The 16,531-nt window shown below is 36.1% G+C and overlaps 1 protein-coding gene across 2 annotated transcripts in view; it reads left to right on the plus strand.

Annotated features, from left to right (window-relative positions):
• PROX1 (prospero homeobox 1) overlaps positions 1-16,276 on the plus strand; it is an 80,413-nt gene extending 64,137 nt beyond the window's left edge. The window contains exon 5 of one of the 2 annotated variants that reach the window (XM_053712486.1): positions 8,101-16,276. In XM_053712486.1, coding sequence (XP_053568461.1) covers positions 8,101-8,289 — 189 coding nt within the window. In that variant the 3' untranslated portion in view covers positions 8,290-16,276. The remainder of the gene's footprint in view (positions 1-8,100) is intronic. The other variant, XM_053712487.1, reaches the window with a different exon arrangement.
• Positions 16,277-16,531: the final 255 nt, after the last annotated feature.

Consider the following 16,531-nt stretch of genomic DNA (forward strand, 5'->3'; position numbering starts at 1 on the left):
GAAAGGCCCGGTATTCCTTTCGTCCCTCCCCCCATATTTAAAAAATTGTTTCCTATGGTCGACCCCAGAAAGGACTTATGGCAGACAGTCCCCAAGGTCGAGGGAGCGGTTTCCACTTTAAACAAACGCACCACTATACCTATAGAAGATAGTTGTGCTTTCAAAGATCCTATGGATAAAAAATTAGAAGGTTTACTTAAAAAGATGTTTGTTCAGCAGGGTTACCTTCTACAACCAATTTCATGCATTGTCCCTGTCGCTACAGCCGCGTATTTCTGGTTTGATGAGCTGGTAAAGGCGGTCGATAGTGATTCTCCTCCTTATGAGGAGATTATGGACAGAATCAATGCTCTCAAATTGGCTAATTCTTTCACCCTAGACGCCACTTTGCAATTGGCTAGGTTAGCGGCTAAGAATTCTGGGTTTGCTATTGTGGCGCGCAGAGCGCTTTGGTTGAAATCTTGGTCAGCTGATGCGTCTTCCAAGAACAAGCTACTTAACATTCCTTTCAAGGGGAAAACGCTGTTTGGCCCTGACTTGAAAGAGATTATCTCTGATATCACTGGGGGTAAGGGCCACGCCCTTCCTCAGGATCGGCCTTTCAAGGCCAAAAATAAACCTAATTTTCGTCCCTTTCGTAGAAACGGACCAGCCCAAAGTGCTACGTCCTCTAAGCAAGAGGGTAATACTTCTCAAGCCAAGCCAGCTTGGAGACCAATGCAAGGCTGGAACAAGGGAAAGCAGGCCAAGAAACCTGCCACTGCTACCAAGACAGCATGAAATGTTGGCCCCCGATCCGGGACCGGATCTGGTGGGGGGCAGACTCTCTCTCTTCGCTCGGGCTTGGGCAAGAGATGTTCTGGATCCTTGGGCGCTAGAAATAGTCTCCCAAGGTTATCTTCTGGAATTCAAGGGGCTTCCCCCAAGGGGGAGGTTCCACAGGTCTCAGTTGTCTTCAGACCACATAAAAAGACAGGCATTCTTACGTTGTGTAGAAGACCTGTTAAAAATGGGAGTGATTCATCCTGTTCCATTAGGAGAACAAGGGACGGGGTTCTACTCCAATCTGTTCATAGTTCCCAAAAAAGAGGGAACGTTCAGACCAATCTTAGATCTCAAGATCTTAAACAAGTTTCTCAAGGTTCCATCGTTCAAAATGGAAACCATTCGAACAATTCTTCCTTCCATCCAGGAAGGTCAATTCATGACCACGGTGGATTTAAAGGATGCGTATCTACATATTCCTATCCACAAGGAACATCATCGGTTCCTAAGGTTCGCATTCCTGGACAAGCATTACCAGTTCGTGGCGCTTCCTTTCGGATTAGCCACTGCTCCAAGGATTTTCACAAAGGTACTAGGGTCCCTTCTAGCTGTGCTAAGACCAAGGGGCATTGCTGTAGTACCTTACTTGGACGACATTCTGATTCAAGCGTCGTCCCTTCCTCAAGCAAAGGCTCACACGGACATCGTCCTGGCCTTTCTCAGATCTCACGGATGGAAAGTGAACGTGGAAAAGAGTTCTCTATCTCCGTCAACAAGGGTTCCCTTCTTGGGGACAATAATAGACTCCTTAGAAATGAGGATTTTTCTGACAGAGGCCAGAAAAACAAAACTTCTAGACTCTTGTCGGATACTTCATTCCGTTCCTCTTCCTTCCATAGCGCAGTGCATGGAAGTGATAGGTTTGATGGTAGCGGCAATGGACATAGTTCCTTTTGCGCGCATTTATCTAAGACCATTACAACTGTGCATGCTCAGTCAGTGGAATGGGGACTATACAAACTTGTCTCCGAGGATACAAGTAAATCAGAGGTCCAGAGACTCACTCCGTTGGTGGCTGTCCCTGGACAACCTGTCTCAAGGGATGACCTTCCGCAGACCAGAGTGGGTCATTGTCACGACCGACGCCAGTCTGATGGGCTGGGGCGCGGTCTGGGGATCCCTGAAAGCTCAGGGTCTTTGGTCTCGGGAAGAATCTCTTCTACCGATAAATATTCTGGAACTGAGAGCGATATTCAATGCTCTCAAGGCTTGGCCTCAGCTAGCGAGGGCCAAGTTCATACGGTTTCAATCAGACAACATGACAACTGTTGCGTACATCAACCATCAGGGGGGAACAAGGAGTTCCCTGGCGATGGAAGAAGTGACCAAAATCATTCTATGGGCGGAGTCTCACTCCTGCCACCTGTCTGCTATCCACATCCCAGGAGTGGAAAATTGGGAAGCGGATTTTCTGAGTCGTCAGACATTGCATCCGGGGGAGTGGGAACTCCATCCGGAAATCTTTGCCCAAGTCACTCAACTGTGGGGCATTCCAGACATGGATCTGATGGCCTCTCGTCAGAACTTCAAAGTTCCTTGCTACGGGTCCAGATCCAGGGATCCCAAGGCGGCTCTAGTGGATGCACTAGTAGCACCTTGGACCTTCAAACTAGCTTATGTATTCCCGCCGTTTCCTCTCATCCCCAGGCTGGTAGCCAGGATCAATCAGGAAAGGGCGTCGGTGATCTTGATAGCTCCTGCGTGGCCACGCAGGACTTGGTATGCAGATCTGGTGAATATGTCATCGGCTCCACCATGGAAGCTACCTTTGAGACGAGACCTTCTTGTTCAAGGTCCGTTCGAACATCCGAATCTGGTCTCACTCCAGCTGACTGCTTGGAGATTGAACGCTTGATCTTATCGAAGCGAGGGTTCTCAGATTCTGTTATCGATACTCTTGTTCAGGCCAGAAAGCCTGTAACTAGAAAGATTTACCACAAAATTTGGAAAAAATATATCTGTTGGTGTGAATCTAAAGGATTCCCTTGGGACAAGGTTAAGATTCCTAAGATTCTATCCTTCCTTCAAGAAGGATTGGAAAAAGGATTATCTGCAAGTTCCCTGAAGGGACAGATTTCTGCCTTGTCTGTGTTACTTCACAAAAAGCTGGCAGCTGTGCCAGATGTTCAAGCCTTTGTTCAGGCTCTGGTTAGAATCAAGCCTGTTTACAAACCTTTGACTCCTCCTTGGAGTCTCAACTTAGTTCTTTCAGTTCTTCAGGGGGTTCCGTTTGAACCCTTACATTCCGTTGATATTAAGTTATTATCTTGGAAAGTTTTGTTTTTGGTTGCAATTTCTTCTGCTAGAAGAGTTTCAGAATTATCTGCTCTGCAGTGTTCTCCTCCTTATCTGGTGTTCCATGCAGATAAGGTGGTTTTACGTACTAAACCTGGTTTTCTTCCAAAAGTTGTTTCTAACAAAAACATTAACCAGGAGATTATCGTACCTTCTCTGTGTCCGAAACCAGTTTCGAAGAAGGAACGTTTGTTGCACAATTTGGATGTTGTTCGCGCTCTAAAATTCTATTTAGATGCTACAAAGGATTTTAGACAAACATCTTCCTTGTTTGTTGTTTATTCCGGTAAAAGGGGAGGTCAAAAAGCAACTTCTACCTCTCTCTCTTTTTGGATTAAAAGCATCATCAGATTGGCTTACGAGACTGCCGGACGGCAGCCTCCCGAAAGAATCACAGCTCATTCCACTAGGGCTGTGGCTTCCACATGGGCCTTCAAGAACGAGGCTTCTGTTGATCAGATATGTAGGGCAGCGACTTGGTCTTCACTGCACACTTTTACCAAATTTTACAAGTTTGATACTTTTGCTTCTTCTGAGGCTATTTTTGGGAGAAAGGTTTTGCAAGCCGTGGTGCCTTCCATCTAGGTGACCTGATTTGCTCCCTCCCATCATCCGTGTCCTAAAGCTTTGGTATTGGTTCCCACAAGTAAGGATGACGCCGTGGACCGGACACACCAATGTTGGAGAAAACAGAATTTATGTTTACCTGATAAATTACTTTCTCCAACGGTGTGTCCGGTCCACGGCCCGCCCTGGTTTTTTAATCAGGTCTGATAATTTATTTTCTTTAACTACAGTCACCACGGTATCATATGGTTTCTCCTATGCAATTATTCCTCCTTAACGTCGGTCGAATGACTGGGGTAGGCGGAGCCTAGGAGGGATCATGTGACCAGCTTTGCTGGGCTCTTTGCCATTTCCTGTTGGGGAAGAGAATATCCCACAAGTAAGGATGACGCCGTGGACCGGACACACCGTTGGAGAAAGTAATTTATCAGGTAAACATAAATTCTGTTTTTGTTTCCCATAAAACAATATTTGATAAGCAACATACATGTAGCACAAACGTTTGACAATCAAAGACGCAGATTATGTTCAGATACAATCCCCCCCCCCTTTTGTTATTAAAGTTTTTGGATTAAGATATATTGGTCCAAATCCTGTTATAAAATCACACATATATTTTCCTCTGCAAGAAGTCTGTGGCTGTAAAACATATTAACTACCAAGACCTGGCTAAATAATAGCTGTGTTATTTGATAACACCAAATTGTGAGTAGATGATTGCAAGCAAGCAGTGCTTATTTTACAAGTGTTTAAAATGAGCCTCTGCATCTCCAGAAAATAGGAGAGGTTGTCTTCCGTTTAACCTTTGTAATTCCCCGTCTATTCTCTGTGACATTCATTCAGCTGCCAAGAGTGTTTGGCAAGGCTAGGCCAGCGTGCGCGGTTCCAGTGACCGCTAACCTTGGTATGTCCTGACACTTATGATGAGTATCTGCAGGACACAGAAGGCAGGCAGGCTGCTATGTCAGACTTTTATTATGTACTGCAGATGCTGGGGACAGTCAGTTTAATAAAACAAATCATCCTTGAAGGTAAAGCAACTGAGAAGAGGAGGAGAGAGGGGAATCTTTGCAGCATGATTTAAGCAATCAGTGGCATCATCCCCAGAGTGCAAACACTTGCACCTATTCATGTTCTGCAGAGTATGGTGCATTGGACTTTACAGAGATTCTGCAGACATTCACTCCAGCTGCAATTATCTGTTACAGTCTAGACAAGGGACATCCCCTGATTTATTGGTAGAGTTTGAGTAGATTTGAGAGATAATAACACTACAAAGCTGCTTATTGTATTAATCTCTATGTGGTATGTCTAACCTAAGGCCATGGGCCACAACCCATTCATGTAGCACTATTGTTTTTTAATCATGTACCCCCTTGCAGAAATAATATGTGTACGCCTGTACTAGAGGTAACTGCAGAACTTTTACAGTGACTGCATGTAACACCATGTAATATGCATATATACAATATATAATTACGCAATATTTGCGCTCCACTCTGTAAAATTAGCTCACACAAATGTGCGCTGGTATTACAAGTTAGGTGCAATGCAATTGTGACCTCGCGTTTGCATTGCACGGAAGCTTAGCGCTCACAAGAGCCCGCTTCCATAGGCTCCAATTGGCGCCTCGTTCTCATGCCGTCAGTGCAGCGAAGAGGCTAAGTCACACGGTGATGGAAGCAAAGTGTAAATATATATGTATATAATGTATGTACACATATTAACACATAAATATATCTGTATATATATTCATATACAGATATATTTACAGGGAACACACAGTTCCCTATAGACCGCAATGTAAAGGCACTTTTCACAGCAACTTTCTAACACCCTGATTTGATCTCTGGTTAATTTTCAGCGCTAATTGCTGCTGTGTGCTCGCGGAAGCAATAACCAGTCACTTGTAATGGCTGGTTGTTAATCAGGCACTCGTAAACGAGCAAAATTGCCAGTTTAAGGGGGCACAATAAATTAGGTTCCACCCTCAGAACAACCTTGTTTTGCTCTATATGAGGAAGGTTGTGGTCATTGACTGGTACATTTGCCTCCACCTGATTGGCTCACCAGCCATTTTCTCATTTAGAATGGTGTAGGAGTAAGGCAGGTGCACAATAAACTCATGTTCAGTGCTTAAACACACACTGGCTCCCATTCCAATCCATCAACACCATGTAAAAAACATCTTATAAGTGTGTTTTCAAGGGGTGTTTTCACTGAACTTCACAAAAGGAAAAGATGAAAACCATTGAAAGGGAACATACCTATTCTTTTGAATTCAGGCATTTTTACTTGACCAGTAATTTAACATTTGCTAATGTCAAGATCGAACAAAAGCATTTAAAAAATAACATTGATAAATTAATTACTGTGGAGTTTTCAAATTAATTAGAATGTTTTTGAATGAAAAATCCCATGAAATGTCATGCAAATCACTTTGCATGGGAATTATGATGAACTGGACTTTAATAAGAACATTTTATTTTTTAATTTGTCTCTTTATTTACGTAGCAGTATATTTTTTATTTTGCTATATAGAAAATATGTTCACAGGCACTGCAAGTGGTTAAAATATCCAATTGTTTGGAAAATCTGGATCAGAATTATGACTTGGTAAATTATATGTTGTGTTATTGTTGCATTGCAACTATTTATTTTTTTAGCAACAAGAATATAAAACCCAATCTTGAATTGTTTTGGGTCTTGTAGCATTTTTATTAGATGGAACTTTTTTTTATATAGCAAACAACCTTTTACTCTAAAATAGATCTGAGCTTCTAGACTTTTGCACTATAGTGTCTTGTACTGCAGTCAAGAACTGCCCTTCGGGATGTTTCATTTTATAAATATTTGTTCAAAAAACCTATTCAAACAGACCTGAAGTTCAGAGAAGCAATAACATTGTGCTCATGTTAAATATTCATATTTAATAACCATACATAACAAAGTCCCTGATGCTGAGAATATTTTCTAAAGTGCAATTCTTCCTAACATAATTACATAAAAACCAGTCTGTGACTTTTTCATGAGCAATTGCAGACAAGGATATGCCATTTCAAAATAGAAGCCCTTAAACTCTATCATGCATAGAAAACAACATTGCAAAATTATTTTTGTATGGATATCAGGTGTTTGAAGGTTCTCAATAATGTGCAACATCATTTTCAAGCATTTTTTCCCCAATCTCACCCCAGATGTTACTTTACATTTAATTGAAAACAACATATACAATTTCATAGTCCTGATTGGGTTGCCTAAGTATAACTGCATTGTGAGAGTGCTTGGAGCTATCTTTCAGTAACCATGCATGTGTCTTGAGAACTATATGGTAAAAATGTGTAACAATGTTTTACAGTATGCTAAAGACACATGCACGGTTCTGAGCATATCTCAGTATCGTCTCTGTAAAGGAGCTTCATTTTAATGATAGATACTAAGAGGAAGATTTGATAAGTAAATTGGAAATGTTTTTTTTTACTTGTATTTTCTGTCTGAATAATGAAAGTTCAAAGGGACAGTCTAGACCTAATACTGTATTACTTTTTGTTACATACAAGACAAGCATCTTGCAACAGGTTCCACATCTATAAGCTTGAAAGAACTACATGAAAACTTTTAAATAATCATTGTTTGTTAGCAGCCGAAAATGGCCGCCAAGCTCCGCCCACAGCTTTCTTCTTGTCCAGTTAGCTGTTTACTTGTATGACAGTTTAGCAGTGCAGGTTTAATATTTTTCAGTTAGCGATTTCAAATTGCTCATGCACAAATCAGCGTGTGCAAGTAGGAAAACTTATTAAGGAGTCGATCGTGATTGGAGAAACTTAACATACCAAAATATACGCACTATAGGTGGGCGGAGCTTGGTGGCTATTTTCAGCTCCTAATAAACAATGAATATTTAAATGTTTCATGTACGTCTCAGAAGCTTATAGATGTGGGACCAGTTGCAGGATGCTTCTCTGGTATATAAAAATAAGTAAACAAAATCTTGTATTGGATCTAGACTATCCCTTTAAAATTTACTTTCTGGTTCCTTTAATGATGATGTCAGTTTTTACAATAAGTTTATGTAATGTAAAACTTTTGTACTTTTTGTGGTCTCTGTAAAATAAATACTTATAAAGATGTTATTTGCCCGTTGGATTTTAAAGGCTTCAAAGTGCTTCAGTCTTCTTTGGAAGCCAAGGAGTTAATGTTCCTGTCTATTCTTTTCAGAGATGAACATGTGTTGTTAAATAACTCTATAAATAGGTCCTTTAAATGCAGAAGAGAATTGATGTCAGCCATATTTAGAATATACAGGTGCTGGATAAGCTCCCTCCTTGCTAACAAGAACTGTCTCAATCCCCTTTGAAGAACTAGAGACTTGAAACTAAAAACTTTATTAATACCATTGTCTTCTTGTATCAGCAGGTTCCGGAGAGATTCCTGGAAGTGGCACAGATCACATTACGAGAGTTTTTTAATGCGATTATTGCAGGCAAAGATGTTGATCCTTCCTGGAAGAAGGCCATATACAAAGTCATCTGCAAACTGGACAGTGAAGTCCCTGACATCTTTAGATCCCCAAATTGCCTCCAAGAGCTTCTTCACGAGTAGATATTTTTCCACTACTGTTCTGAATGTATAATACGTACATTTTTCCTTTTTGAAGCCCAAGGTCTGCGTGATTGCATGTGAGATTAAACTGTACAATAGTGTGTAAGTGATATGCACATACCTTTTGTAATTTCATGTATTTAATTTATATATTTTTTACAACATACAAGATGATAAGTTGTAATACATTCGCCTTCAAATGCTTACATAAATTAAAAAAAAAAAAAAAAACATACTGGGAAAACTTTTTTCAGGGAGATAATACTGAAATGTGTATAATGTACTGGGCATTTTTAAATGTGATTAAAAAAATCTACTTTTGTACTATTATTCTTGTCCTTCTGCAAATATGTATAATAAGCTTTTTTTTTTTTTTTTAAATCTGTCTGGTTCACATTTGCTTTATTCTGTGACTAAGTCGTAACTAGCAATTAATACAGCACTGTGAAAGCCAGGATGTAAAAAATATATATTTTATTCAGAAATAATTTGTTAAAATTTAATTTGAAGGAAAAGAGAAAAAATTGTAGCTTTCATACTTTTATGTACTATGAATTTTTTCTGCCTTTATATTTAAAGGCCCACTTTAAAAGAAAGAGAAAGCTTATTAACAGAAGGACAAGCACATTATAGCACAAAACTATTAATATATGTACATTGCACAATAAAATATGTTCTTATTGACATATGTCATTAGCTCGAAATATTTTCATCCATATAATTCTACGGAGACATTGGTTTTAGGTGCACAATTTGAAGGTTATATTAAGGCTGAAACAAGCAAGGATCTTGAATCTTAAAAAAAATATGATGTGCTTGTTAGTGTTCATTGAGAGAACAGACTTTGTAAAGCTTTCCTGCAACAAGATATTGCACAAAATGTGTTTTGCCTTTCCAGAGCATTGGAGTGCAGTGAAATATTGCAAGCGTCACTCCAGTTATGCGTGGAACACTTATTCATCTCAAGTCAAAAACTTTAATTTTGCTGCTAACACCCTCCACTAAATATGGGATTAAGGAACAAAATACCCATATGCTAAATCACTTGAAAGTGATGCAGCATAACTGTAAAAAGTTAACAAGAAAATATCACATAAACATCTATATTTAAAAAGAGGAATATATTTGAGCTCACAATTTCTTCAGCTCACAATAGTAAGTGATCTATGAACAGTTATCCTTTAGCTACTGTCCAGTAGCTGCAGGTGTGAAAGAAAAAAAAAACTATTTGGCATCAGCAGTGCGGAGGTCATGCTTTTCCTTACTGTGATCTCATGAGATTTCACTGAAATCTTACAAGATTTCATAGTAAACTTCCTTAAACAGAGTAGAGAAATAACATGACTGTGCCTGCACAAGCCAGATGCACGCTCCTTTGCAAGTCCTGGGACTAACATCTTGATTGGCTGTTTAAAGTTTCTTTACAATGGGATGTGGCTACTGAGGAAATTTTGAGGTAAAATATCTTCCTTTTTTAAAAAGAGATGTTCAGGTGATATTTTCTAGTATTTTTTTTTCAGTTATGCTACATCACTTGCAATTGCTTCAAAGTTTGGGTATCATGTCCCTTTAAACTATTATTGTAATTGTTTTCCATGTTTCATTAGTGAATGTTAAAGTAGGCTGGTAATACAAATTAGCAGCACTATTTTGTAGTCAATCCGCAACATATATTTTTAGTTCTAAAGGATAAGGTAAACTAACAAAAGAATACAGAAAACTATAGATGTTATTTTAAAATAAAAAACAGTATTCCATTTTTCCACTTCCTTTGGAAAATAAGGCAGGGGAACTACTTATTTTGAAATAGATTTACTTTAATTGTTCTTGAACCCATAATATAAGTTTTCAAACATTAAGAAATTCAGTTCTGTACATTTGCTTGAAATAATTTACTTTATATTCATTTATAGCACTAATATATTTTGCCATTATTCAGGATATCTGTATATGTAACACTATTAATTTATTTTCAATTACTATGACATATTTGCCTCAACATCAAAGAGATCTATTAACACTTCATTATTTGTCTTGTTATATCTTAAACACTAGCAGTTCTATATACATTACTTATAATATAATTATTGGAACCATATACCATTTTACTTAGATGAGTGAGATGCATAGCTGTCCCAATTTTAAATGCTGATCTTACATTTTGAAAAGCCACTTAATTTTTTATAATATAGAGACATTTTATTAAATTTCACCCCCTTCAAAGAAGTCAGGTTATTTCACATGAAAAGAAAATTTTGGAAATGCAAAACTTGTTTTTAATTTTTTTTATTTAAACATTAGCGTTCTCTAGTAAATAAACTGAACTCTCCCACCTTCAGTGGAATTTATTATGCTTTGGACTCTGTTACGCTTTATGAATATTTTATTTTCCTTAAATAAGAAAATGAGGATACAAATACAAGCAAAATAAAGTAGTTGTCACACTTATTTTAAAGTGCTTCTGTTTAAATTATTAGCTGTTCATTATATTTAAAAATATCACATGGACCAATATAGATTTTTTAACATAAAACAATAAACTTTGTAGTTTAAACTAAATTTAAACTATGAACCAGTTTTAGACCAATATAAGACAATATCACTGTATTTAAAAATAAATATGGTGTTTTAGTGCAAAAATATATATATTTTTATTGTAAATTTAATTTATATATAGTTAGTAGACCTTTGAGGTGATCAATATGGAAAACTGGTGAGATTCACATAAATTTGTCTGATTGATATTTGTCAAAGCCTCTGGAAAATCTGTCTTTTCTTGGCCACATAAAGAATAAATATATAGAGGTTTATCATTATAAAGGGTCCCTTTAATCCATATTTTAATTTTTCTCCACATTTTGCACAATATATATAATTATCTATTTACTAGAGTATATCTTCTATATTTAACTGATTGCTCCAGTAATTTAATTGGCGGCAAAGTTAGATGGGTATCTTAACTGCAGTGCAAGTTAAACCAGCATGATTGTTATGTTTACCTCATGGTAAATACTGTAATGTTAAAAAAATGTGCAAGCTAGTAAGTTTTCAACATTTTACATAATTGTTTTTCATAGAAGTTCTTAATATTTATATAATTTAAATTTTGTTAGTCTATAGTGTGCTACAATTGTAGAATGTCCCCTATCCTCTGCTGTGTTTGTGAGACGAAAAACCATTGGAAGCACAAGTTGTTGTATGCTTGGAGCATACACATTAATACACATACCACTTTAAATTACTACACTACTGCCTTTATAAACTATATATTGTTTTATTATTATTGCAATTATACAGTAAGAATTTTTATTTTTGAAACATTTTTATCTCATGACTGTCTAAAAAGGCACCAGTATACTGTGTAGCCATGTGTTAGAGTCCTCTTAGGTAGCTAAAGGTTTAAAAGAAATTAACCACCCATAATGCTGCAAATATTAACAGTTTTAAAAAAAAAACTTTTTATGATGTGTTAGTAAATTTATACATGTAGTTTACTTTACTCTTAAAAAATATTTTATACTTAAAAAAAATACAAGTCCTTAGCCACAGTAGTCATAAAGTTGAAGTAGATTCTAGACATTTTGAATTTAAGCACTTTAACTCGAATAATTGCTTATTCAGGTGCCTCTACAGGATTGAACATTTTAACAGTTAAAGGGTGACTGACCTATATTTACTTCAGTCTTGTAAAAGCCACAATATAATTTATATAGCAGTCTGAATATCTTCTTTAGTTTCTATTTTATTAGAATTATTAGAATGTGACATATTTCATAATCAAAATTAAACTTTCATGTTTCAAACAAAGGATGCAATTGTAAACCACTTTCCAGTATACTAAAACTATCACATTTGCTTTGTTCTTTTGATATCCTTTGCTGAAGAGTAATCCTAGTAGGTTCAGGAGTATGAATCATGAACGTTTAATTTTAACTTTACTGTCTCAGATTTCAGCTTTACAAATAATATGACAAACATGTCTTTAGCAAAACACTGGATTTTCCAAAGGGGAAGTTGCTATTAAATTCGTATTAATAATATTAAAAACCAATAAACAAGCAGACAATTTTTATGAATAAACACATAAGCAAAAGCAGTTTCATGAAATATCAAGTAAGATACTGTGGTTTTGATTCCTCCACAAATTAATATTAATGGAAAAATATTTTAATAGGCAAATTGTATTTATTTAATTAGTTGTAACAACTTGTTTATCAATTAAATGTAATCCCTTGTATGGCTGTGCCATATTCTATACAGATAAAGGATTTAAATAAGCCTGAAATGTAGTGTTAGATCATATTGTATCCCCTATTCACCTTCACATAAGTAATATCCCTAATATTATCATTTCAATTTCCCGTTTTGACTTTGAAGAGTGAAAATGTATCCGTGTGATTACGTTGCTAATCTGATCTCTGGTATTTTACTTCATTTACAACAAATTCTGCTGAGAAACAGAAATGTATGAAAGCATTTATTGTCAGCACAAAGCCTTAAAAAAGCTGCTGACTTCAAGTTACCCAGGACAGTCCTATGATACCCTATCATTATTTTCAAATACTGGCAGTGTCTATGAAGTATGGAGAAAACCACAGCATATAATCCCAGTCGCTACAAAACACCTCTCTTCTAGCATTTCCCTAAATATGATTTATTAAATTATTGCTCCCACATACAGTTTAGCAATATATTATTTAATGGCAGGTTACTAGAAGGTTCTTTAAATAAGAATTTTGCCCTTTTTTGATCAAACTTTTTTAAAAACTGACACTTTAAATTATACATAAATATACGATATTTGTGGACCCTTCAGGGAATAACTAAATAAAGGTGTTTAACCTGTGTGTGTCTTAAGGGGGCAAAACGTAACTCGTTTACTATTTGTTTAGCACATTCAAATGAGTTAAGCACATAAGTAAAGTCAAAAATGCAAAAATTACATGGTCTACCAAATGAGAGTATGTAATCTTTGCATGTGAATCAATCTTTAAGAAAAGGTCTATAATGTAACTGACAACATTAATCTAGTATTTCTTAACCCCAGTAAAATCTGTTTAAAATTATAATATTTAATTTGCAAAACCAAACTCTGTTCTGTATATCAAGTAAAGGTTTTTATTCATCCTATGTAAGAATCTAAGATATTGCAATTTATCACACCTATATATTAAAGGGACATTAAACACTAAATAAATGATAGATAAAATGATGCATTCAAAGAAAAGATTAGTCTTAGAATAACATGTAGATGTATTTTTTAAAGTGTCATTAGCTGTTTAAATAGTGACAAAATAAGTCTAAAGTTTTAGTGTCTATAAAACAATGGGAGCTGCCATGTTGTAACTTAGGTTACCTTCTCTGCTGTGGCCAATTAGGGACAGTTATAAATAGGTCACTAGAATGTGCAGCCAATAGCTGTGTGGAATATAACCGTTTTTTGCACTGCCATTTCCAACAGGAACTGAAAAGTTTACAATTTCAGAATGGAATTACAGGAAAAGAGGACAAAATAAAGAAAGAAAGTATATTGCAGAGTTTTTTTATATATATATACGAATTATCATTTTATATTACCATCTCAAAGTGTTTAATGTCCCTTTAAGGATCTACTGATAAACACTACAAGAGAGGTCATGTTATCTTGCAGAAAATAAATGAGGGGACAAAACTTCAAGGTCTAGATCAATGATGCCCAAGTCCAGCCCTAAATCCACTTCTATGTTTTGTGAAGGAGACAGATGATACCAACACATTTAAGTAGGCTACACTCATGATGATTTTTTGATAGTTTTTTTTTTTTATAAAAAGAGCAACACCAGAACAAGGGGTCATGATCTCATGTTGGAGGGACAGTAGGTGTTTTGCATGAAAGTATGTTTAGCTCAGATACAGGTAGTTGGAAAATATAAAGTAAAGGAACTCAAGGTCCCTTGCCCACTGTGCCTTTGAGGAATGCAATTGCTTATCAACTGATGATGCCCATGCCATCTAAAACATTTATCTGGGGTCAACTGTACAAGTAATTCAAAGGATAATTGCCTGGTATTTCAGGGTTGGGCTGTTCTTTTGGATGGTACCAGACTGATATACTACAATACAATTATTTTCTATGAAAGGCACAACAAGTGGGCTTAAAAAGTCTGTAATCTGGATCAGTACTATCCCATAGGGTATTGATTTTCAAACCTGTCACCAAGCCTCCCTAACAGGCCACATTTTGAGGATATCTGAACTAGAACACAGGTGGAATAATCAGCTGATTAGTAAATATGGCTATTTCACCTGCTCTCATCCAAGGTAATACTGAAAACCTGGCCTGTTGGGGAGGCCTGAGGACAGGTTTAAAAACTAGTGCCATAGGGCAAACTGTAACAGCTTTGTCTGTTCAAAGTTGAGCACCGCTTCCTTCTTGTTTTGTGGGGGATTTAAAGGGCCACTAAACCCAAAATCTTTCTTTCATGATTCAGATAGAGAATAGAAATTTAAACAACATTACAATTTACTTCCAGTATTTATTTTGCTTCATTTTTTAAATATCCTTAGTTGAAGAAAAAGCAATGCACATGGTGAGCCAATCACACGAGACTTCTATGTGCAGCAACCGATCAGCAGCTAGTGAGCATATCTAGAAATGCTTTCATCAAAGAATATCAAGAGAATAAAACAAATTAGATAATATAAGTAAATTAGAAAGATGTTTAAAATTGCATTCTCTTTCTAAATCATAAAAGAAAAAATGTGGGTGGCCTGTCCCTTTAAGAATACCTGAGATATACATACGACTGTCCTGTGGATTAGTTACGTTTACATCTCAGATAGGAATATAGACTGAAAAGATGGACTTTCTGGTTCTTATCTGCTGTCCAAAAGCAATGTTCTGCTTTTTTGCCCAGCTGTGAAAAATCCTTAAACCAGAAACGATGGCAGTTTTTGAGAACTGGATTTCACACCCCTGCTCTAGATCTTTGTGAGAATATTTTTTTTTCAGATAGAAAGAGAACAAAGAAAAATGAATAGGAGTAAATTAGAAAGTTGCTTAAAATGTCATGCTCTATCTTTATTTTAAAAGCAGGAATGTAAATCTTAGCAGCCAGCCCATTTTAGGTTCAGCACCATGGATAGCGCTTGCTTATTAGAGGCTTACATTTACCCACCAATAAGCAACCATAACCTAGGTTCTCAACCAAAAATGGGCCGGCTCCTATGCATCACATTCCTGGTTTTTAAACAATGATAGCAAGAGAATGAAGAAAAATTGACAATATGAGTAAATTAGAAAGTTACTTAAAATTGCATGCTCTATCTGAATCGTGAAAGAAAAAAAATTGGGTTTAGTGTCCCTTTAACCAACTCAAGTTTTAATTAAAGTTTTTTTTTGTGTGTTAACTTCTACAGGGTTCTAGACATTTATGTAGACACTAAAGTGGCATTTCTGGAATTGTGGCACATACTAAATAATTACTTTTCCCCTACAGTGCATCTGACAGATTGTTAAGCTTGTCACAAATCTACATTCAGTCCCATATTTTCCGTAATCATAATAATGCAAGGAAGTACAGTATCCCAGTATATACACACATCAACTTAAGCTTGTGACATGTGCCTCTAGATATGAATTACACCAGCAAATCAGAAGAAAAGAAATCCTTTAATATACCGCCTTTCCCATTTCGCAGCACAATTTTTTTTTTTTGCGTGGCTTATTTATTGCATTTTTATGAACTTTTGTTTGTTTCAGCTGCAATAAACACTACATTTTGTGGGCTGTTATAAATAGCTATGCATATTTTATGTATTTTTAAAATTAAAACAGGGAACAACAGTTTTTAAGAAAATACATTTTTTAGAACAGTTTGATAACACAATAATATTTTCCTCCATTGTTTGAGCAGCACCTAAATTTGTAAATTCTTTGAAATTCTTTTTTTATTGTGCAAAATTTTCATTTTTAGTGTAAGAATATAGGGATAGGAAAAAAGCAATATTTCCGCTATATATATACTATATATATATATATATATATATATATATATATATATATATATATATATACTTTTAAGGGTTCTTTTTATCTAAATTCATATTTGAAACTTTATGAGTCTGATAATTTATTTATTTGTGATTACAAAACAACATTATCTCCAGTTGTCATATACAGATATTTCCCAGTGCTGATGAACGTGTTATAGGTGTAGAATTTAGTTACTATTTAAGGAAGTGATCACCCATGTGTTCCTTA

Source organism: Bombina bombina, chromosome 4 (assembly GCF_027579735.1).
Source record: "Bombina bombina isolate aBomBom1 chromosome 4, aBomBom1.pri, whole genome shotgun sequence".
NCBI classification, from domain to species: Eukaryota; Metazoa; Chordata; class Amphibia; order Anura; family Bombinatoridae; genus Bombina; species Bombina bombina.